The sequence below is a fragment of the Sceloporus occidentalis genome, unplaced genomic scaffold (assembly GCF_023333645.1).
Source record: "Sceloporus occidentalis isolate IW3139 unplaced genomic scaffold, rSceOcc1.0.p SCAF_1, whole genome shotgun sequence".
Taxonomy (NCBI): domain Eukaryota; kingdom Metazoa; phylum Chordata; class Lepidosauria; order Squamata; family Phrynosomatidae; genus Sceloporus; species Sceloporus occidentalis.
In genome coordinates, this window is record NW_028316981.1 from 57,753,825 (window position 1) to 57,778,192 (window position 24,368).

A 24,368-nucleotide genomic window follows, 5' to 3' on the forward strand; every position below is an offset into this window, starting at 1 on the left:
ATTGTGGTTTGAGTGTTGGATTGCAAGTCTGGAGACCAGGGTTCAATTCCCAGCTCAGGCATGAAACTCACTTGGGCAAGTTGCACATTTTCAGCTTCACAGGAAGGCAAAGGCAAACTACCTCTGAACCAATTTTGCCAAGAAAAGCCCATGATAGGGTCACCATAAGTTGGAAATAACTTGAAGGCACACAAAAATAACAAGCCTTATTTTGGGAAAGGGGCAGGAATGAATCAGCACAGCAGCTCTGGTCCAGCACCTGGGCACTTAAGATTGTGAACCACTGTTGTCCACGGTAGGTGTGAGAGTATGTATGGCTTAGTAGGATACATATTTAAGAAGCCATCTTTCAGAATGCAATTTTTTCCAAAATGTGTGAAGATAAAATCAATTTAAAACAATTTAATTGGAGTTCTTTTCAGGTACTTAATCACAACATGAAGACTATAATGTTAAAGTAAGGGAAATCATGAAGCAGCACCAAAATTTGTTAGGAGGGTCAATACTACTTTTGTAAGGTTATACCTACAGCATCATGACAGCCAGCGTAGTGTAATGGTTTGAGCACTGGATTATGAATCTGAAAATTAAAGTTTGAAACCCCACTCCACAGTAGAAACCCACTGAGTGACCTTGGGTGAATCACACACTCTCAGCTCCAGAAAACTCAATTATAGGGTCACCAAAAGTTAGAAACAACTTGAAGGCATATAACAACAACAAATCTACACCAGCACTTTCATTATACTTTATACTTTCATTATACCTCTTCTAGTCCAGATAGTAATTGGATGTTTTTTATTTTCTTCTGAAAGCACACTTAGACTGATTTTTGGCCCTGGCATACATATATTCTCATCTCCTGGTTAACAGAACCCACACACCATCCAATAAATTTACTTCATTTTGGAAGGAAAAAAGACAGGGAGTAGGTGGGTTATTGGGTGGGTGGGGGGGCTGATGGCATGATACATTGATGTGGGTTAGCTGTTTAACAAATGATCATACCACTTCCCTTGGATGAGATGATGAATTTGTAAGACGTTTTCATTAATGAGGACAAATAAAAACGATGCAGTTATAGAAATTAAGCAAACAAACAAAAAAAAAAGTCCGGCATTATAGATGTTTATCACACTATTAAAGTGCTACTATTCCACTTTGACTGCTCTAGCTGCCTCCTGTTGCATTCTGGGATTGGCAGTTTTAAGGAGGGGTATTTAGAATTCTCAGGCAGAGAACTTAAAACTGCCAATCCCAGAATGCAACAGGAGGCAGCTAGAGCAGTCAAAGTGGAATAGTAGCACTTGAAGAGTATAGTGTGATAAACATCATAGATAAGTGAAGTTGACAATCTGTCAATGTCTAGAGATTGTCATAGAACTCAACATTAGGAAGAACTTCCTGACAGTAAGAGTTGTTTGACAGTGGAACACACTCCCTCAGAGAGTGGTGGAGTCTCCTTCTTTGGAGGTTTTTAAATGGAGGCTGGATGGCCAACTGTCAATGATGCTTTGATCATGAGTTCCTGCATGGCAAAGCGTTGGACTAGATGGCCCTTGAGGTCTCTTCCAGCTCTATGATTCGATGCTGACAAATATTAGAAGTCTATCCAACCTTTTTGCTAGATTTCTAAATTCTTTAATAAAGCTCTTGAAGTGCAAACTGGAAAATTTTTGGTATGGATGCTGATGTGATTGATGTATATATGCCTTCAAGTCACCGGTCAACTTACAGCAACCTTGTTAATTTCACAGGGTTTTCCTAGCCACAAAATATCCATTTGCCATTTCATTCCTCTGAAGTACAGTCTACAGCACCTGGTATTCATTGGCTATCTCCCATCCAAGTACTAAAGAGGGGTGACCCTGCCTAGCTTCCAAGATCAAATGGGATCTGGTGCCTTTACGCAACTTAGGCCCCTTTCTTATAATGGAGACAAATGGGCACGAATAGACAGGCAGCTGCTTCAGGTCACTTTGGAGGTATGATGTTTAAATGAAATACACATCTTAAGAGGCCAGAAGCTGCACCAAAGCTCTAGTCCTTATGACTGGAGTGTGGCTTTGGTATGGCATTTGGCCTCTTAGGATGCACATATTATTTAAACAGCATACTTCCAAAGTGATCCGAAGCAGCTTTATTTTGGCCTGTCTTTTTGGGCCCAAATATCCCTGCAGGTCTACATATTCTCTATTGTGTTTGAAAAGGAATGTGAACAGCGCCTATTTTCCAAATGGATAGTTGTTTTACTAAAACTTTTAAAATATGTATCTCAGGGTAATTATTTTATCAACATTACAATATTAATAAAATATTAGGAAAAGGCCATCACTAGACAAAGGAGAGGAATACCAGAACTGAGTACAAGTGAATAATTTTCTTCTGATAGTGGGGCATGCTTGCCTATCTCTTTTTCTCCTTGACTGCCAAATGTAAAAGTACTGCTGTGATTCTCTTCCTGTTCCATTATCCCCATTGCCCTGTTAAGTTACTATAAGGCTGAGTCTCCCTTATCCAAAATGCTTGACACAAGACACGTTTTCAATCTCAGAGGTTTTCAGATTTTGGATGATTCACATATACATAATGAGATGAGAAGGCATGACACTAGAAAAAACAATAATGTTAGAGAAGATGGAAGGCAGAAAAAGAGGAAGACCACAGACCAGATGGATAGACTCAGGTTGCAGCCCTGAATTTGCAAGATCTGAGCAGAACAGTGGAGGACAGGGGGTCTTAGAGATGTCTCATCCACAAGGTCACCATGAGTCATGGTCAATTTGACAAGAAGTAACAACAAGATTTCTTGGAGATGTCTAAGTCTAAACATGACATTCATTTACCTTATATTTCATATACACCTTATACACATAGCCTGAATTTATACAAAACATTTTTAATAATTGCGTTCAGGAAACAAAGTTTGTGTACACTGAACCATCAGAAAGCAAAGGTCTCATTATCTCTGCCACCCATGTAGGACAATTTTGGATTTTGCAATATTTCGGAATCCCAGATAAGGGAGACACATCCTGTATTTTGAAAACAAAAAGACACATTTATCAACTGACTACTTCAAACCACCAATTGCTACGATGACTTTCACTATAAATACCTCACAAGTTCCATGCAGTTGCAAGTGAAGCCACCACTTCCCAGTTGCATCAGACCAGAGACAAGAGACCTTCCTTGCAGCTGGGCACCGTCCTGGAGACAGTGGTGGGCACTTTGCTCCTCTCCACTGTCTTCCTCCCTGAGGGCCCTTCCCCTCAGGATGGAGGAGGATGGCAACTCCAACAACCACAACTGCAGGGGTTGCCCCAAGTTCTGGAAGCCAGTGAGGCACTTGGTAACCCCCGTAAGGGCTGAGGCTGGGTGCTTTGGAGGCTTACCTCACCCCGCTTTCACCTGGCATGTCTGTCTTCTCCTCAGAGCCCTGCTGCCTTGCTTCCTTCAGTCTGTATATTGTACAAAAACCTGGACATTTTAAAAAAATCTCTCCAGACAGAAAATTTAGCTCTGAAAAAGAGGACATGTCCTGGAATAAGAGGCTGTCTGGTAACCCTGTGTAATACTACACTACCAGAATAGTGACCGAAAGCAAACAATGTAGAAAACGCTCTGGCTGCAGCACTGGCAAGTACATCCCACCAAGTGCTTCATCCTGATGAAAAGAAACACCACAAGCCAGATTTCCACAGGAGAGACTGCCAGCATTGTGGAGTAGAGTTTGCCACTTCTGTAATTCTGTTTCCCAAATTCAGAATTTAATGTTCTTCAAGCACAAACGTATTTAGAATGAGGTATTCTGACAGGAAAAAGGAGACACAAAATCTCTATCATAGGTTTTGGTAGACACAGATGGACCATCTGGAGTGCATCCACACTTTAGAAATAATCCAGCTTGACACCACCTTCACTGCCATGCCATTCCATCCTACAGAATCCTGGGATGTGTAGTTTTGTGAGGCACTCTGGCACTAAAGGCCTTGTAAAACTACAACTCCCAGTATTCCACAGACAAGATGGCACTATAGTATTTAAAAGTGATATCAAACTACATTATTTCTATTGTAGATGCACCCTTGGAGTGAGAAATGGGTTTAGTCTCAACTGTCCCACAACTAAAGCCCTTTTATTTATGAACTCAAACTATCATGTCTCCTCCCCCATACAAATGCAAAAACTATTGTGATTCTTCCTCTGTCTTTTTTGGAAGAAAACCAAACTGAATCACTGGAGTTGGCCACCAGGCTAAGCAAACTATGGCTTTTTTAGTTGTGGTGTAGTAGTGCACTGAGTTGAGCATTGAACAGATTCCACCTGAACATTAGGAGGAACTTCCTGACAGTAAGGGCTGTTCGACAGTGGAATGCACTTCCTCGGAAGGTGATAGAGTCTCCTTCCTTGGAGGTCTTTAAGCAGAGGCTGGATGGCCATCTGTCAGGGATGCTTTGATTGGATTTCCTGCATGGCAGGGGGTTGGACTGGATGGCCCTAGTGGTCTCTTCCAACTCTACGATTCTATGATTCTATGAAACCGGACCATAGAAACCTACTGAGTTAACTTGGGTAAGTCACAGCCTCAGAGGATGGCCATGGCAAACCACCTCTGAAGAAACCGTGATAGGATTGCCTTAGGGTCACCATAAATCAGAAAATGACTTGAAGGCAAGCAATGCATAGATACATGCTCCTGCTTTTCAGTGTAACAAGCTGACATTTTTTGTGAACACCCAAATGTGCTAGCATTTCTGGATAAAACTGGTTTGAACTGAGCTGTTATTAATATTATTTTTCAGTACCTAGAGTTGAGTGCTTAATATTAGTCAGTTACAAAAATTAATTCCAAGCAACTCCCAATCTAGCCTAATTGCTGATGGGCTCTTTGATTCAGAATTTTAGATAATTAAGCAGATTTGAATTTGCCTTTGTTTCTCTCTCTATAGAGGAACAAATCTGGATATTCACAGCTTGGGAGTGGTTTTTTTACACTCGTCTGTCCATGAGTCCATGGGCCCGAAAAACCCGCTTTGACTTTTGCAGATTTGATTATTCACAGATTTTATTAATATGTTCCCTCTAGAAATACTTGGGTCCTCCAGCCCAACTCTATGGTCAACTTTAACCAAGGACCATATTGAAGGACCTACAGATTCCTAGGGAGAACACTCCAGCAGGCATTTGTAGCTCCTCCAGTGCAATTCTGTGGTCAATGTCTGGCAGATGTTGACCATAGAGTTGTACTGGAGGACCTAGAGATTCCTAAAGAGGTGTTCTCTCAGGTAAAAACATAGTGTTTTTGTTATTTGTGGTTTTTCCACATTCATGGGGGTCCTGTGCCCCTAACCCCAGTGAAAGTGGAGGGACAAATGAATAGAGAAAAAATCTCCTTTAACATTTCCAGGCCATAAAAGGGAGAATTATTTGAAAGGTGAGTTAAGTGCCACTTCCTCAAAGGCATGCAATGTGCAATCATCGCCATCTGCTCTCCTATTAGCAGTCAGGAAAAACATATAGGTGAGTTATGAACATCCCTTCCTAGAGGTCTTTAAGCAGAGGCTGGATGGCCATCTGTCACTGGGGATGCTTTGACTGAGAGTTCCTGCATGGCAGAATGGAGTTGGACTGGATTAGGGCCCTTCTAGGGGTCTCTTCCAACTCTAGGATTGTATGAGAGGCAGGATTGGTAAAAAGATTTTAGCCCTTAGGATATAATTTTGGGGTCTAAACACTCCAGTTCCCTCCAGTATTCCCTCAGCGCTAGGGAATCCTGGGAACTGTACTTTATTGTGGCACTAGAGCTCTCTCTGACAGGAAGGCTCAATGTCTCACAAAAACTACATTTCCCATGATTCCCTAGCACTGAGCCAGGGCAGTTACAGCGGTCTCAAAGTGGGTTATTTCTGCAGTGTGTATTGGACCTATGTTTCCTTGGTCTCCCTGCTGAATTCTGGTTAAAATCTTGGTTTTAAAATAATCAATAACCAATAGTCAATGGAACAACAACACCCTTCAAGGCTTTTCTCTCATGAAGGCAGGGAAGATTCCTATATTCACAGCTTCATGCATTTTTTAAAAGTATCCAACAACACAAAAAATGCAAAAGGCAGCAGGAGCCAATAAAAACGAGAGAGGAGCACTGGCAAAATGGGAGCATAGCTGCAAGAGCCCCCCTCCAGTGCAGTCTGAAGTGGTACAGTCCAGGAACCCCCTTGGCCCCTGTTTATGGGACCTGCTAGGCCTACAAAACCCTTTCAGTACACAGGCGACTAGGCCTCAGCCTTGCCTAGAGTAGCCTACGCCCCCCAGAAGCCCTTGCGGCATCTAGAAGCGGCGGAAGCGGAGTTCCAAGACAGAGCGAAGTGTCTGTGGAGGGAAGGGCGAGGCTACTACATTTCCCAGCATACTCCGCGGCGCTCCTTTCGGGGAGGGGGGAGGGCTTCCTCCTCCTCTCGCTCGGGGACTACGTTTCCCGCCGCGCCTCGCGGAGCCCACCCTTAAGCCCTGAAGGCGGCTGCCGTCGCGGTGGCGCCTGGGAGCTGTAGTCTGCAGCTGTAGCGCGGCCTCCTTCCTTCCCAGCGCGGCGCTGAGGATGTGGCGGTCGTGACGCGCCTGTGTCCGCGTTGGAGCCGGGGCGGCTGTGACGTGGCAGAGCGAGCGGAGGAAGAAGGAGGAGGAGGAGAGCGAGGCAGAGCGAAGGAGGCTCGCCGTCGGCACTACAGCCCTAGCGCTATCCCTCCCTCCCTCCCTCCGCGAGAAGGGCCCCTCGGCCTCCGCTCAGACTCCGAAGCCGGGAGGAGGAGGAGGAGACAGAGGCAGAGAGACAGGCCAGCGAGCGAGCGAGCGAGAGGGAGGAAGGAAGGAAGGAAGGAAGGGAGGGAGGGAGGAACCGGGCCCAAGTCCGCCTCTGCTGCCGCTGCCGTCGCCTTCGCCTTCGCCATGGGCCTCACCATTTCCTCGCTCTTCTCGCGCCTCTTCGGCAAGAAGCAGATGCGCATCCTGATGGGTGAGGGAAGGGAAGGGAAGGAGGGAGGGAGGGAGGGCTTCTGGGGCCTCGGCTTCTCTCCTTCTCCTTCTTCCCCCTCGGCGACCCCGCCCGCCTCAGGAAAGAGGGCCGAGGGAGGAAGGAAAGGCAAGGCCGCTGGGCCTGGGAGGAGCCCCTGCCCCCAGGCTCCCAGGGCTACATTGGTGATGGTGATGATGATGATGATGGGAGGCCCCTGGAGCCCCCTCGGGGCCCTTCCTCCTTGGGGCTCCCAGGAATAATAATAATAATAATGATACATTTGGTCCCAGGACCCCCCCCCCGTGGATGCCGGAATCCGTGGATGCTCAAGTCCCCTTAAGCGCAACGGCAGAGTAAAATGGTGCCCCTTATATAAAATGGCAAGATCAAGGTTTGTTTGGGGATTATATATATATATATATATATATATATATATATGTGTGTTTGGAACCTTTTCCAAGCCCTGGATAATTGAACCCGTGGATAAAGAAGCAGTGGATACCAATGGCCAACTGCCATGTCACCTGGAAGCCCAGGATTCATGCCCAGCATTTAGTATTCCTAGCATGAATGATAGTGATAATGCTGATAACTGGGAGCCTTGGAGCCCCCCTTGCTTCCTTCCTTCCTTCCCCTGGGTCTAAGAAGGCAGAGGGGCTTGCTGTGGCCTTCCATCTGCCTCAGGGCTCTTCCTTCTCCTCCTCCTCCTCCTCCTCTTCCTGCTCCTGGCTGCCTTCCAGGATGTGGCTTCCTTCCCCAGCCTGCTGCTTCTTCCTGCCTTTTGAAAAGGAGCCCTGGCCCTTTGGGGTCTCCCTGGTTGTTGTGGGGCTTCATGTGCTTTTAAAAAAGTAATAATAACAATAATAATTCTTTCTTTCCTCTGCCTCTCCTCGAGGTTCAAGGGTGGGATACGACATGCTCAAATACAAAACACATAACCCACAATACTATAAAACCATCAAAACACACTCGTGGGAGTACAAATACATGAACAGTCCTCCCCGACACACACAGACATAGGCTTAATTCATTTAATGTTTTTGATGTAACACTTCTCTGTGTTTTTAATTGTATTGTTTTTAACCTAAGTCCCAGTTTTGGGGAAAGGGTGGGATATAAATAATAATAATAATAATTAAATAGGCTCAAGTCTAGGAAAGGTCATGCTTCCCGCTTCTTTCTTTCAGTGGGTCTCAAACAGGATAGCCTTTTGGTCACATAACCACAGAGGAGGACAACCAGTCACTGCAAAAATGTAGGGCATTCTGGGGAAATGGAGGACATGACGCAATAAAAGCTAAAAGGACTCGTAGAAATGTAAATTCCTGCTTCTTAGTCATGCCCAGAATGGAGAATGCTTTGGAGTTTCTCCTGGACAGAAGGTGGAAATGTAGGACATATCCTGGAAAAAGAGGACCCTGGTCTCAAGGGTGCTACAAGACTCCTTTGTATACTGACTTTCCAAACTAGCACAGCTAGGTTTCTGATTTCTAATGCAAATGTCTCATTTTCCTTCCTAATCAAGAGGGTGAGGTGAGTTATAGTGATAATTGCAATGAAAATGTGAAGAGAGGTTTCTCTCCAAGGAGCTTATCGCATGGACAAAAAGCCTGACTGCACCTCACTGGGATGCAGCCGGGTTGAGCGATACAGGCGGGAATTGTCACACATAATTCACCACCAATTCTGCCAGGCAAGTGCAACCTGGCTGCATTCTTGGTCCCAGGCATGCTTCAGAGGCTGATTTTCATATCTGGGAGCTTTCTGATTTTGAAAAGTGGCCTCCAAAGCGTGCCTGGGACCCAGGATGCAGCCAGGTTGCACTTGCCCCATGGAATCGGTGGTGAATTATGTGCGATAATTCCCACCTGCATCTCATTAGGGTGCAGTCGGGTTTTTGTCCTTGCGATAAGCTCCTAAGACTGTTCCCAGACCATTGAATGAATATCCTTGCCCACCTGCTATGTCTTTGAATTCATTAATGGTGTTACAGTCGGCCCTCCTTATCCACGGATTTTTTATTCACAGATTCAAAAATATCTAAATTCCAAAAAGAAAACCTTGATTTTGCCATTTTATATAACGGATACCATTTTATTATCTATTGTATTTGATGGGAGTTGAGCATCCACAGATTTTGGTATCCACAGGGGGTCCTGGAACCAAACCTCAGCCAAGGGCCCTCTGTATTTTGCTTTCACACTGGGAATAGTGACCACACAGTAGACACAGTTACAGCTTTACTTAATGCAATTTAAGATGATATATGTACATATGTATGTGTACTCTACTCTACTCTAAACACATAAAACATTTTGACTTCTAACACAAAAGTTTCATTTTCCTTCCGAATCAAGCGGGCAAGGTGAGTTGTAGTAATAGTTGCAGTGAAAACATAAAGAGAGGTTGCTCTCCAAGACTGTTCGCAAGTTACCTTGTGAGGCCACTGAATGAATGTTCATGCCCGCCTCATCTCTCTCATCCTCTCAAACTCCATCTGTGCTGTGCAGAAACCCACATTGCTTCATAGCAGTAGTAGTCCATAGGGGACTGGCAGGGCCTTCAGCAGGGAATGTCACCTGTTGGTGGCAATTTTAACATTAGATGGAAAGAGTTTTTGTTTTTATTTTATGTAGCTAATGTTCAGCACTATACAAATCAACACTGGAGGTCACTGAAATATATATAGATTGATTAACTGTGAGCAACTGATAGCTTTTGAAAGTTAGGTTAGGATTTTGCCCTAATTACATGGTGACTGTTCCAAAATATCATTGGTTTTGCATGCTGTTTCTCTAGGGCAGTAAACTTAATGGAGCATGTGTGTTCCCAGTGGCTGAATCAATAACCCCATGAAGTCATAGTTCTGGTTTTGAAACTAGGAATGTCTTACCCTTGCCCATCCCCCATTTAGTTAAGGAAATGTTACAAGTGTCATGTCATTTTCTTATGTTTCTTAGTCTAGAAACAGCCCTGAATTTTCTGAATTCTTTACTTTTACATAATGCACAAGGGATCTTTCCTTGATCAATCGCTTCTTTTGACTTTGCTTCATAGTCCTACTGAAGCTAGTGAGAGACCTGAAATGGATTATGGTTACAAAACATACATTATGTGAAGAAAACACACAGATGTATCTTTCTGATTGTGGCTATAAACATCTGTTGCTCTTCCTCCTAGTAATTTTAGATTTCAGAATGTTTGAAAGAATTAAACTTCTTCAGTTCACAAATCTGGATGTGCATAAGAGAGATTGAATGTCAGTTTTTGACATTTTCTGAATACTATTAATGTAAGCAGATTTTCAGAAAACTGATATATGTTCTATTATTTTCTGTATGTTTCTAGGATAATGTCTTCAAAGGTCAAGCATTAAAGCCTACTTGGCGTAAATTTAGTCGTGGCATAAATTTAGTGCTGTTCTAAGGGGAGTGAGGCATTGCCACATCACTTTCAGTTTTTCTCCATTGCTCCTCAGTTTGTTTGTTTCCCTCCCTGTGTGCAAAACTGCCTCTATCACAAAACCCCTGCTGTTCCTGTCTTCAGCACTGTCATTCTGGAACAGAGCACTAGTAGCTAACTCCAGGCTGTGTCACTCACCCTAAGAAAATATTCATTCCAAATACTTCTCCAGCAAGACTTACATGTGTCACTGCAGGTTTGCTCTGTGAATGGATTAACTGACTGGATGTCAAAAGCTAACTGGGAACTTAAAGTATCCCTTTTGATATTCTCAGCACCCTCTCCCCCCCCCCCCCCCCATTACCCAGATTCACTTGGAATTTAGGGATCTCTTACTCCCCCTTTTCCACACCAGAAAAAGGGAGAGGGGGAAAGCAACTCCTTGTGTCTCTGGGGGCTATAAAAAGATATAGCAACAGGGAAAAAAACCTAACTTGTTAAGATGAACTGTTATAGGGAAGGCAGAAAAATCTGGCATGGATGTCTTCAAAAAGAAGGTAACAACTGTCTCTAGCATGCTAATTTTTCAGAAAGAGACTTGAACTGATTTAGGATGATGAGATTAATGCCACCTGCATTGTTGGTCTTTTTCTTTAACTCTGCAAGGGGGCAGGCTGCCACTTGCTGCATATAAAGAAAGGCACTCCTCAGAGGTATTTTGACTATGGTCTTCTTTGCTAATAAAATCATATTTGGCTACTAAGGTCAAACATCCTTTGTCAGACACTTTTTTAGTTTGTCTTTTTTCTTGGCTCTAACTCAGCCCACACAGCTGTGTGTTACAGTTCACTTAGATACACACTTTGAAGCAAAAAACAAGATGGAAGCCTGGTGTCTCCATATTGACTGTAGCTCATGTTTTTTCCATAGGACATTACATAAGTTGTCCATAAGTTACTAAATTAATCTTTTGTTGCAGAGCCATACTTTCACTTCTTAGTTATGGTAGCTTTTTAAAAAAGAAACATATATCCAGTTTCTTCACCGTTAGTGCTTTGAGTACTAATTTGAATTTCCAGACTTTTGACACATATTAAGATGCTACAATGGACACACTGCATCAGTGGGCTAGTGAACCATCCCCGGATTGCCACAGACCATATTATTCAGTGGTGGTGGTGTGTGTGTGCATAGATGCACTGAGCTGGACATGGGCCCACTGAATAATATGGGGCACAACCATCCATGTTTTTTCTTGTCCACCCGGAGACCAGGAACCAAATCACCACATCAGATGGGAAGAGTCTTCTATATAAAACATTGTTTTTGGACTGTGCAATTAAGTGTGTATAAGGCAGCTGAAAATTAGATTGTGGATTTGCATATTATTTTTTTCTCTTATAAACCTTCTTTGGCCAAAGTGACCAAACAAACACAAAACAAAGTTAATAAAAATACTTTTGATTTCTTGGCACATCAAAGATCATTAAACTAACACATTTTAGTCTCCTCCTCCATACAACACCATTAACCTGGAAAAGCAGGAAAGTAAAATGAATGCATTACAACTGGCCACACTCAGATTTGAATGTATCTTATAAACCTCTATTCATTTAAGTCCTAAATGCATAACCTTTTCATGTGTAGATGCAGCGCCCTGTATATAGAGTACTACCATTTGGCATAACAGCTTGGCTGTGTCTTGTTCACACCCAGAATTCAGTTTCTGAGTAACCTTCCATAGCCTGGAATGGCCTATTGCCTGGGGGCATAGTTTGAGCAGGTGCCATTCCCCTGCAGGAGAGGACTTTGGTCAATCGGTATTCTCCATGATTAAAAACATTAATAGCCCGGTGTCTTATGCCTAATTGCCAAGGATCTCGAGTGGAAGGGAATTTTCCAATCCCTTCTTTTCCTTGAAGCCCCTTGTTTTCCTCAGAAGCTTCTCTATAGGATTCTGCAAAACATCTCCACCTGATTTTGGTCCAGGTCTCAAGCCACAGGCGGAGGACAATTTTTTCAGAATCGCAGCATTGCTAAACATCATGTGAAATATGCTTGGCAGTATTTCTAAAATACAGAAATACAAAAAAGAAAGCTAATTTCAATGTGTAAGATCACATAATATAGTCTTATCATTCAAGCAACTGAAGCTGTGTTGAGTGGGGCCAAAGTTCTTGGTGTTTTTAAGTTTTAATTCCTTAGGAAACATTATTTTAATGGGAATTTTATTTATTGAGTTTGTGTTCAGGCCCATAGTGTATTCATAATTTATGCAGTGGCTAAATTGTATAATGCTGCTTCAAGTTTATTTTTTCTAGGTCAGACTTTGCATTTTAATGTCTCCTAAAATAAGGATTAAACAGTTGTAATGATTTTAAATCCAAAATGATTGAATAAAGGAGATACATTGTGCTCTGCTGTACCAGTTAGACATGAATTCTAAGAGTGCATTTTTAACTAACTCATAGAAAATTGTCATCTGATTACTATTTGGATATAAAAACTGACTTTATGGTTGGGAGAAGAAAGCAAATTAGTTTCTGAACTTGGAATGAGTTAATAATATGTTGTTCTGGAGAGATCTGGCTAGCAAATCTTAGTTTGCAACCATACAAGACAAATCATGTAAATTTGAGCTTTATGGTAACAGCTGCAAATATAGACTAAGGTTCTTGTTCAGATGCAAATTCTGCAGTAGCTGTATGAGGCTCCCTTTCCTGGTTTTCTTAGCTTTTGGAGAGTAAAAACATGAATGTTGGGAATAACTTTGAGGCTGTGCAAACTGGCCTTAAAGGGCTGGCTTGGGGACAGAGTCAGAGCATGGCGTCTACATGACACATGCCCCAGCTCTGACCTTGCGGTGGCGTGATGCCACATTGCACCACACAGTGCACAGCTTTAAGGTGCTCCTCTGGTGCTGTGTCCACACAATGCAACACCAAAGGAGCACCATAAAGCCACGGCCCAGCTGCTGTTGCACTTTGCAAGGCACAAGAATGAGCCGCTTTTTGCGGCTCTGTTTTGCGCCCTACAAAGGCCAGATTGGGTCTGCAGCATGCGGTTGCCACAGCCCCAATCTGGCTGTAAAAGGGGCAGATGGAGGTGTGGCTATCAGGCATACTTTCATTATTGCTATTCTGAATGTTCAAAGGCCGAGGGTTTGTTGGAGAAATAGCTAGAACAAATTATGACAAGGGGGATCTGCAATAAACTATTGCAGTAGATTGTCATCTTAAAAAACAATGCTGCTATACTAGCTAGCCATGCATTACTCCAGTATCCTCTCTTTCCTCTTCCTTATTTTCTTTACCCCCCCCCCCTTTTTTATTTTTTTATTTTTTACATTCCCTTGATATAAAGTGCATGCTCATTGGGATACTTGGAACTCTACTTGCAATTACTCTGTGTTTGCTGATAAGCTGTCTCTTGTTTCTAAATTACCTGGTATTGGCCACACAGCAATTTTGACTCATCATAGAGTTTGCTATTGAACTGAGTGAAATGGAGACACTGGGTTTTCTTTCTCCTGTTTTCCAAATGTTAACATCTCTCAGATATTAATTGCTCTATGTTACATTAATTGTCAACACACTCTGGGTTCTTTGGCCTTATATTAAGGAAGCTACTGGAACTATCCCCCCCCCCCCCCAGCATGATTCTGGCCCTCCGACTGTATTTCTGCAAAACATTAAAATGCTTAAAATGGTGAGAGATCCACAATAACATCAAAAGGGTTTTGAGAAAAGTATATTTGAATCAAAATATAAGAGGTGGAAATGGCAGTTGAACTACTGGTACCTATGGAGATCTATACTGAAAACCTGTTCTAAACAGCCATATTTGATCAGGGGCATAAAATGGATGGATGAATAAAAATCATTAGCTCTTGTATGGGTTGGCTCAGGAAAACCAGTGAGATAATAGAAGAACAGGAGGGAAGGTTTGGTTTTATGTCTTGGTGAGTGTGTGTATGTATATGTATATATATCTGAGCCATGTCTGAGAAATGGTTTAATGTTTTTCAGGGTAGAAAGTATATTTTTAAACAGGTTTAGAACTGTAAGAATCCTTCTTACATATTTTTGGTAAATATTTTGTGAAGGCCAAGGTTTGTATTAAACTAATAATATCATTCATGTTTCTAGTTGGTTTGGATGCTGCTGGAAAAACCACAATTCTGTATAAGCTGAAGCTAGGAGAGATTGTCACTACAATTCCTACAATTGGTAAGAAAATAAAGATATATTTTGTAAATGTTCTTCTGAAAACATCAATCTTGTTAACTTTTTTAAAGGTGATGTTTGTGAACTAAAGTAATTAGAACAGTTTGCCATAGGATAGAAATTTCTAGTATTTCTTCCCATACTGTCCTTGTGATGCATATGATACACGTGGCCAGGCTCACAAACCTTCATGAGAGGGAGATGCTTGCATGGTAGCAAAGACAAAAAAACAAGTCCATCCTGAAACCAATGTAATGCCATAATATTAAGCTATGTATGTCTAGAATGCCATAAACTATAAGGTTTTAATAATGTCTGGCATTTAGTTGTTTCCAAGACCATTATGTTCCTCTGTCTATAATGATAGTCTGGTAAAAGAATCCTGCAGAAACCAGAACTGGTGTACAAATGAAAACCAACAGATATTCTTATACAGATGACTCTTGTTTTGTTAAACAGTTCTATAAATACTGGTGATTTTTAGAACTCAAACCATGACTAAATGAACAAATCAAACAGTAGAGATTATTTTCTGTTCAATTGATTTATATGACACTCCCTAGAAAATGAGATGCCCTCCCCAGTTGTTATGCATCTGGTCACTGGTGATTGGGCTCATAAAAATCAACCTTAAACAAGGCTACAACATCAGATGCTCAGTGGTCTACATTGTCATAATAATAATTTGTTACCTTCTCTCCAGGTTTTAATGTGGAAACAGTAGAATATAAAAACATCTGTTTCACTGTTTGGGATGTTGGTGGTCAAGATAAAATTAGACCACTCTGGAGGCATTATTTTCAGAACACACAGGTACGTCTTCAGACATTTGCCAAGCAAAATATCTTTAACCCTCTTTTTAATACACTGATATAAAGGTATATCCCCTAATAAGTCTCCACTGTGTTGCTATCTATTGTGCTTTCAGGGATAATTTATTTTATTTATTTAAGGCATTTGTATGTCATCAGCCTTCCAGGGGCCCCAAGGCAACACTGCATAGATAAAAATGTTTAAAACAGTACATAGATACAAACTTAGTACAGAACTCAGACAAGGCATTTCCCTCCAGTCTTGGTAGGGTCACACAGGGGGAGGGAGGAAGTATTCTGTTAGGTACAAAGGGCTCAAAATTTTAGGGCTTGATAGCTTTAAAAAATTCTCATCTGGAATTGAGGTTAGAAGGAAACTACCAACAACGTGCCAGAATTAATGACAGAGGTGTATACAACTCTTCCTCTTTAGTAAATGAGCTGCACAGTTCTGAATTAGCTGGTATTTCCTGATAATCCTTCAGGGCAGCCTACAGGCAGCATATTACAGAAATTGGATATGAATTTTAGCTAAGCATGTATGGCATGAGAAAAATGCTTGTTAGAGGAGAGGGGTCGTAACCAGTTCACCAAACAAAACTAATAAAGGATGTTTCTTTTGGGCCAAGCAACAAAGAGCAGGAGTATACTGAAGTAGTATACATAATATTCAGGAAGACAGTTTTCCCATTTAAAAGTGAATAATCTGTCAGGTTATTTCTATTCCTGTAGCCCAAGTTTTACATGACATCAGGTTTAACTGCACCTTTTCCAAGTTTACAGTGGCCTGTTACAGACTGCCAAAATAAAGCTGCTTCGGGTCTGTTTGGAGATATGCTATTTAAATGATACATGGGTCCTAAGAATCCGGAAGCTGCACCAAAGCTGCACTCCAGTGCTTAGGAATGGAGTGTGGCTTTGGCGCGACCTCCGGACTCTTAGGACCCATGCATCATTTAAATAGCATATCACCAAAGAGACCCGAAGCAGCTTTATTTTGGCAGTCTGTAACAGGCCAGTATCTCATTTGAGGTGGAAATGACCAGAATTGTATCAGTTTTCCAAGTGTAGTCACATCATAGTTTTCTTTTCAATTTTTTTTAATGACACAGTATAGAATTTGTCTTTTCACAGTGATATACACTGAATCTATATCTTTATTAAGCTCTTCATAACATCCCCAAGATTTCTTTCTTGGTCTGTTTCTGTCAGATCAGATACCATAATTGTATATATGAAGTAGGATTTTCTCAGTGTGCATCATTTTATACTTGCTGGTTTTGGATCTGATTTGCCATTTTAATGTCCAGTTTTCATTCTAACTACCCTAAATAATCAGCAGACTTGGCCACCTACCTCTTCTCTAATTCCAAATGATTTATAACCAAGTTAAGAGGTGTGTGTGTCTCCCTTCTGCTTGGTTTTTCAGCAGATAGTGAAGACTATTCCAACTAGCATTTTAGGAAACTTAGGATGTTGGTGTCCCCCACTCTGCTTCTTTACTGCTATGTAAATTGATTGTAACTTACTCAGTCTTCACTTTTTTCTCTTGCTTTTAATATGTTTTAATTGTTCTTTATGCTGTTTCAGGAGTCCTTTTGCTATAAAGTGATATAGAAAGTAACATTAATAGTCTTCCATATGTAACAGAGATCAAAAACATACTACAAAAATAATCCAGTTTGAGAATGCTTTAATTGCCCTGATTTGTAGTTATTGTGGCACCAGAGCTCTCTGATACGGAAGGTTAAATGTCTCACAAAACTACAGTTCCCAAATTCCCTAGCATTGAGCCAGGGCAGTTAAAGTGGTCTCAAACTGGATTATTTATGCATTGTGTTTTGGACCACAGGCAGGTCACATTTATGAGCTATGTTTATTTTGTCCTTTTCAGACACATTTTAGTCAAGATGCAGATCTTTGGGTTGGGCTAGAGTAAAAAATCAACTAGAACACCACATCCCTGCAGTTTAGTTCTTATCAACTTCTGGGTGCTTGAGGATGGGGATTTGTAGGCCATCTTGTCTTTCACCCATTGTCCCAAGTTACAGATGCAATTTGTCCTGTATGCATTCAACCAGACAGTAAACTACTTTCCCCTGTGATTTAGTGAGAAAATATGAGCAATGAAACCGCAAGACTATTTAAGAGCAAAAGTAGTAGGAAACAGGAATGAAACATAACTAAACACAGCATGGGATTCACCTCTAAGCCTGTACTTTGCTGGGGAAAAGTTTCTTCAACAATAAATTCATATCTGTATAACAAAGGGCCGGGCAAACTTTGGGATCTGGAAGGCTGTTGTTATGTTCCTTCTATGTTATTTTCAACTTATGACGACCCCAAGACAACTTATCCCAGGATTTTTCTTGGCAAGATTTGTGGGGATGTCCAAGTCTTCCTCTGAGGTTGAGAGAGTGTGACTTGCCCAAGGCTAGAGCAGGGATTCAAACCCTGGTCTCCAGAGTCATCAACAATATATAGTATTGATGACCTTCCCAACTTCCCTGTAGTGGTGGTCCATTATGATAGAATAGCTCATATGGAACTTCAATTTTTGAAGTCAGGAGTATCAAAGTATCATGATACTTCATTTTTTTGCCTGTGTTCACACTACAATGTGTCCTGGATCAAGATAAAGTTACTTTATTTTGGCAGTGGTGACATTAGAATTTATTTGAATAGTATTGCATATCTGTTTCTCATCAAGCTTGTCTAATAAATTATTTTCAGGGTCTCATTTTTGTGGTAGATAGCAATGACAGAGAAAGAATCCAGGAAGCCGCAGAAGAACTGCAGAAAATGGTAAATCTCTTGTTTTTAACATGAATCCATGCATCATTTGCCAGCTGAGTTTTCCACAGATAGAAGAGGGGAGGGAATTTACTAAAGTAGCAGATCCCACAGGAAAACCAAGTACAAGATATCCAATTTCAATGTTGTGCCCTGAACGTGTAAGATTATACTTTCCTGAATTTTATTTGTCGTTGTTGAGTTTCATTAAAACCCTTCTTGGAGCTGTCACTATAATTTAGCATGCTCAGTCTTGTCTGAGCTACTTAGGTGAACTGATGATTACCGAATCAGGTACTGAAAACTATTTAGGCGGGAATGCAGAAGAACTGTATCCAGCCCTATTTTCTTAATTTGCAGTTTTGATTATAGCAGCTGTAAATTGAGGGATTTTCTTCTTTCAGCTTCAGGAAGACGAATTGAGAGATGCAGTGCTCCTTCTCTTTGCAAACAAACAAGACTTGCCAAATGCCATGGCAATCAGTGAAATGACAGATAAACTAGGCCTTCAGTCCCTGCGTAACAGAACTGTAAGTACTGAAGTTGTCGGTATTCACTCAGCCTTCTCTGTGAACAACATGCTGATATTTAGTGTTCTTTTTCTGATATATTTAGTGCAAGGGGAATGAGTGGATAGTCTTTCAGATGTTATTGATTTGCCAACTCCCTTCAGCCATGGCATGCGTAGCTAATAGTGTTGATGGAAATTGCAACCCAGGAACAGGGGGAGGCCCACATGTTCCTTATCCCTGATTTAGTTTGTCTGATCTTATAAACAGCTTGTGAAGGTTGGGGAACTATTTGCATCTTATTCAGAAAATTAGAGGGATTGCTCCTATTAGGAGTATCTGTCTACTCACAGATCTATTCTGAGTTTCTCTGTTTTAGTATTAAATCTTGAAAACTTGTAGTTTAAATTAATGACTCCTCTGGTACTGTTCCTTTATCCCTACATTTTTGGGGAAATTACTGTTGTACTACCTTTGTCTGGCTGAAGTGCCGTATCAGGATATATGAAAAGCTACCTTATAGGTAAAAAGGACACCATAATAGTAGCAGAAAATATCAGCAATGTGTAAAGATTATTGCAGAAGGTCAGGGCAGAAAGTGCAAAGGCATATTTACAGCTGAACATCAAGAAAACAAAATCATGACCACAGATGAGCTACATAATTTTAAAGTAGAAGATGAAGACATCAAAATAGTTCAGGATTTTCAATATGTGGGTTCAGTCATCAATCAGAGTGGATATTGCAGTCAAGTAATTAGAAGACTAAAATTTGGAAGCCCAGCTATGAAGGAAAGAACATCCTGAAGTATAAAGATATATCATTAAATACAGTACCAAAGTTAGGATTGTCTTTGTCATCATATTTTCCATTTCTGTGTATGGTTGTGTAAGCTGGACAGTAGGAAAGCCGATAGGGGGGGGGGGGGAAGAAATCATTTGAGATGGGGAAGAATTCTGAGAATACCATGGACTGCTAAAAAGACCAATGGATGGGTCCTAGAGCAGATCAGGCCTGAATTCTGCCTGGCAGCAAAGAATAACTGTGGTTGTCAACAACCGAGGTTCTTGTATTTTGGCTATATCGTGAGAAGAAAGGATTCACTAGAAAAGACTATAATGCTTGGGAAAGTATTAGGCTATAGGGAAAGAGGCAGACTGCATTACAGATGGAAAGACTCAATCAGAGAAGCCATGGGAATGAGTCTACAGGACCTGAGCAGGACGGTTGAGGTTAGGATGACTTGGAAGTCTCTCATTCATAGAGTTGCCATGTGTTGGAAGTCAACTTGAACACAGTTAACAAAAAAAAAAAAGGGGGGGGGGATGAAATTTCCTTTTTACTCACCTGGGCCTAAAACAGAGCAGCCTCTACCTTTCATATGGCAGAATTGCCCCTAGAGGGTTAAGGGGTGCGTGTTGAGTAAAAACATTGGGGGGGGGATCAGGTTGATCTGTTGTGGGTGGGGGTGTGCACCCATCTAAAGTCTTATGAAGGCTGTGTGTTGCTGATGATAGTCAGATAGTTGCCCACCCCTGGGGTGAAATAATATCATGCCTGTGTGTTTCTGTCTAAGCAGCTGCATTATCTTGCTACTTATTCTTTTTGCTATGTGACAGGAGCTTTTTATTTGAGCTTTCAGATAAAAGTTGCCTCTGTGTAGCCCTGTAATCCGTGAGCCCACCTCTTTCTTGGCTAAGGAGACCATTCTGTGTTTTGGAAGCCTGTTTGCAATACAGACATTTTAAGTTTTGTTATATAATAGATGGCCTGGAAATACTTTCTCAATGGTACATAGCAATTTCAACAGGTTGTAGTATTTTAAAAGATGGATTGTAATGAAATTAAATGTTTCACTTCTTCCTTCTCCACAGTGGTATGTTCAAGCTACCTGTGCTACACAAGGAACTGGTCTGTATGAGGGACTTGACTGGCTGTCAAATGAGCTATCAAAGCGCTAACTGAAACTGGATGACTTTCACACCAGGGACATGTTTGATATAAGTGGTCTAGGCTTGTTACATCAAAATTAGTTTGCATCTTGGTTACTATACAGTATCTGGAACTGGTTTGGGCAGGATATTACAGCTTTTTGACTTATTTTGTTGCCAATTATTGTTCACCCAGCTACATGTTGCCAAGGTAACAATAAGCTTGGGTTAAAAAAACTCCTTAATTTGGAAAAAAGTGTATCTTCTGATTTTTACTTCTATTGTTAGCCTAAATGCCTGAATATAGTTGTGACTTTTGAAATCTGTTTGAATGCTTCTTGAGCCCCAATTAAATTAAGTATGTTTTAAAAGATTTTCACCCTTTCTTTAAGTTACTGATATTATTTCATTCCGTAAGACACTCTGCTGAGTTAATCTAGCATTCCATTCATATTTATTTCTCTTCCTTGTTAAAAAAACAACAACCTTCCTAATATGTTTTGTTGGGGAAATGGTCTAAAACACTATTGAGATCTTCTGCGCTGAGGAACATTTTATTAACCCCTTGGATTCTGTTGACCCACTTTTGCCTTGTGTCAACTGAATCTGGTTGGTAGAATACTTCTGTGCTTCGTGCACCAAGCTCCTTGAAGTTTTTAATATTCAGCAGATTGTCTTCCTTTATATTGTATTTTTTTTATTGCATGTTGCTTTTTGGTATCAGCCTGTTTTGCCCAGTGTATAATAGTTCTGCTAAAGTTTAATTGTTTATTGGTGAACATATCTTCATGAAGGCAGACTTTTGAAATTCTTCAGACTCAATGGATTAATTTCTTCATAACCTATTCAGAATTATTCCTAATAAAGATGATACAGATGTATAGCTTTGTGTATGCTCCTTGAATCTTAAGTTTGTGGAACTGATAATATGAATGTGTGACAGATTCTTTTTCAATAAACGGGAGTTTTTTTCTGTACCTTGGAACACAAATACAAATCTGAATAGCCTTTGAATTGTTTTGAATTTGGCAAAAAATCAAGATGGGCAGTTAAACTTGTGTACAGTGTAACTGGTTTATCTTCAAGACTAAAAATCCTGTAAAAGTGTTTTGAAGCTGTAAATCTAAATCCCTTTAAGATGTCCAGATATGAGAATACTAACAGGTTAAAATTGTAATAAAGTACAAACTGCCCAGAAAATGTGTGTTTCATTCTTAGTTTGACAGAACAGTAATTCCTGTGTTTCACATTTGTATTTTTGACACCATCTAATCTAATGTGGCTTGGGTTGGAAAAATCACTTCTTCACTCAGATAAACCATTTTCTAAAATCTATTTTCTGATTACTTTGAACTCATTTATCCCCAGTCATCTTTGGAAATGCTGCCCTGGAATCTTAATATGTGAAATTTACTGAATTAATTTTTGAGTGCCACATGGGATTTTCTGAATACCTGTTTTCTCTTGAGACAGCGTATGACATAATAAAGGATTTTAAAATCTTCTGTGGATCATTAGCTTTAGAACAATCATGGTATTTATGAAGGATCAACATTTTTACAAGATAGGCTCTATTGCTTTTCACACTTCTTGGATATTTATTGTTACATTAATGCTTTAAAATGAAATATATCATGACTATGCAGTCTGATGTGGGCAATATCAATCACTGCACCAACAGAACATTAGAGTACAGTACTAAGTGTCCAAGTGACAACCTGTTTTTATTTATCACATCTAAATCATGCACTTCCTTCAAGATACAGAGAACCATATTTCTGAGATCTTATTCTCATGAAAACCCTACAAAGTTGTATTTTTATAGCTACCTTTTAATGCCTGAAGATGAATTTTAACATGCAGTCTTCTGAAGGATGGTGCACCTTTTCTGCTAGTTTGCTGTTACCTCTTGAGCTTTAGTCTTCCAACTCTTGATTCTATGAATAACTGCTTCTTTTCATTGATGCTCCCATCAAGATAATATTTCCTTATATGTTTGGCAGGTGCTGTGCTCGCTACACTACTGCAGACATTGCACGGTTTTCATTTTATTTTTGCTGTCATCTCCTTTCTCCTTTGTCATTAGAGTTAATTCTGCTCTGCATTATAAATAAATGTAATGTGAATAGCCAGATTGCATTGTTACACAACAGTCAAGTTAATGCTCTGAACCAGAATGTTATCAGTTAAAGGAGCACATAAGATAGGCTGTATCTGCACTGCAGAAATAATAGTTTGATACTGCTTCAATTGCCATGCCTCAACTATATGAAATCCTGGGATTTGTAGTTTGTTGTACCAGGCAGGCACTCCGGCAGATTGAATATCTCAAAACTACAAATTCCATAATTACATAGCACTGAGCCATGGTAGTTAAGATGATATCAAACTACATTATTTCTTCAGTGCAGATGTAGCCATAAAGGAGAAAATGATAAAAGTTTTGTTAGAATGGAAAAATAAATCATTTGGGAAAGAAATCCCAAGTAGCTTGCAAAGTTAGTTGGTGCTTTGCAACTATTTGTGATGGAATATCTTAATAGCAGGTACATTTCTATACCGCTTATCAGTGCACTTAAGCACTCCCTAAGCGGTTTACAAGGTGTAAGCTAACTGCTCCCAACAATCTGGGTACTCATTTTAGCGACCTCGGAAGGATGCAAGCCTGAGTCGAGCTTGAGCCCTTTCATTGGTATTGAACTTGCAACCCTGTGGTTTTGAGTGAGTGGCTGCAGTACAGGCATTTAACCACTGCGCCACCGGGGCTCATATCTTAAGTAGCTGGTAATCATAAAATGGGGAGATGAAACATTGGGGGGGGGGGAGGGACAAGATGAGAGGCATCTTGATACTACCTGATGTGGGAAAAAAACCCAGTTTGAGAAATTTGATAAAATTAAAAGATAATCTTCACTAGAGTTGTACATATCTGAGCATAGCTTTAGCACAAATTATTTTCTCTCTGGTAACATGTATTCTGTGCTTACCCTTTTCATTCATATGTACAGAGATCTTCTAGCACCTTTGAGACTAACTGAAAGAAAAACTGGCAGCATGAGCTTCCGTAGCCTTCAGTCTACTTCCTTAGATGTTGGAGGAAGTAGACTGAAGTCTATGAAAGCTCATACTACCAACTTCTTTAGTTCAGTTAGTCTCAAAGGTGCTATAAGATCTCTCGGTACTGATTCTGTGACTAACGGCTATATCTTTGTAATGTTCATTCATAGTAAGACACAAAGCATAGTTCCTATGTGCTCTGCACAACATGACAGCATTTTTCATTGTATGTAGGGGTATCCAAATGACTTGGTACAAGATGAAATATTATTTGGGTGACTGCTTGCTTGTAAAAACACATAAGGAGATAACACTTTCTCCTTGTTCTCTGAAGTAACCTAAAAAGATAGTGCTAAGCCTGATCTGTTCCCCCCCCCCCCCAGCCACAAGTATAAAGTTAGCAGCTACTATGCTAATTGCATGGAGACAACGGTTCCAGCAATAGTCTACCACAAAAGGGGGGGGGGATGCACTTTTACATGCATGTGCAGTTTGGGTTGTAATAGCATGCTTTAAAATGAGCACAAATGCTCTCATCTGCCTGCAAAGCTGGCAGTGATTCTAGCTTGGATCCATACCAGAAGAAAAGCATTTGTTCCTCTTTGCTGCAGCCCAGATATCCCATC

General features: G+C 40.8%; 1 protein-coding gene across 1 annotated transcript; it reads left to right on the forward strand.

Moving 5' to 3' along the window:
• Window positions 1-6,590: 6,590 nt before the first annotated feature.
• On the forward strand, window positions 6,591-21,566 carry ARF4 (ARF GTPase 4). Its single transcript, XM_089522205.1, has 6 exons — window positions 6,591-7,012; window positions 14,563-14,643; window positions 15,344-15,453; window positions 18,186-18,257; window positions 18,650-18,775; window positions 20,629-21,566. Exons 1-6 carry the CDS (start codon window positions 6,946-6,948, stop codon window positions 20,713-20,715), a joined length of 543 nt encoding a protein of 180 aa, XP_089378331.1. The 5' UTR covers window positions 6,591-6,945; the 3' UTR covers window positions 20,716-21,566.
• Window positions 21,567-24,368: the final 2,802 nt, after the last annotated feature.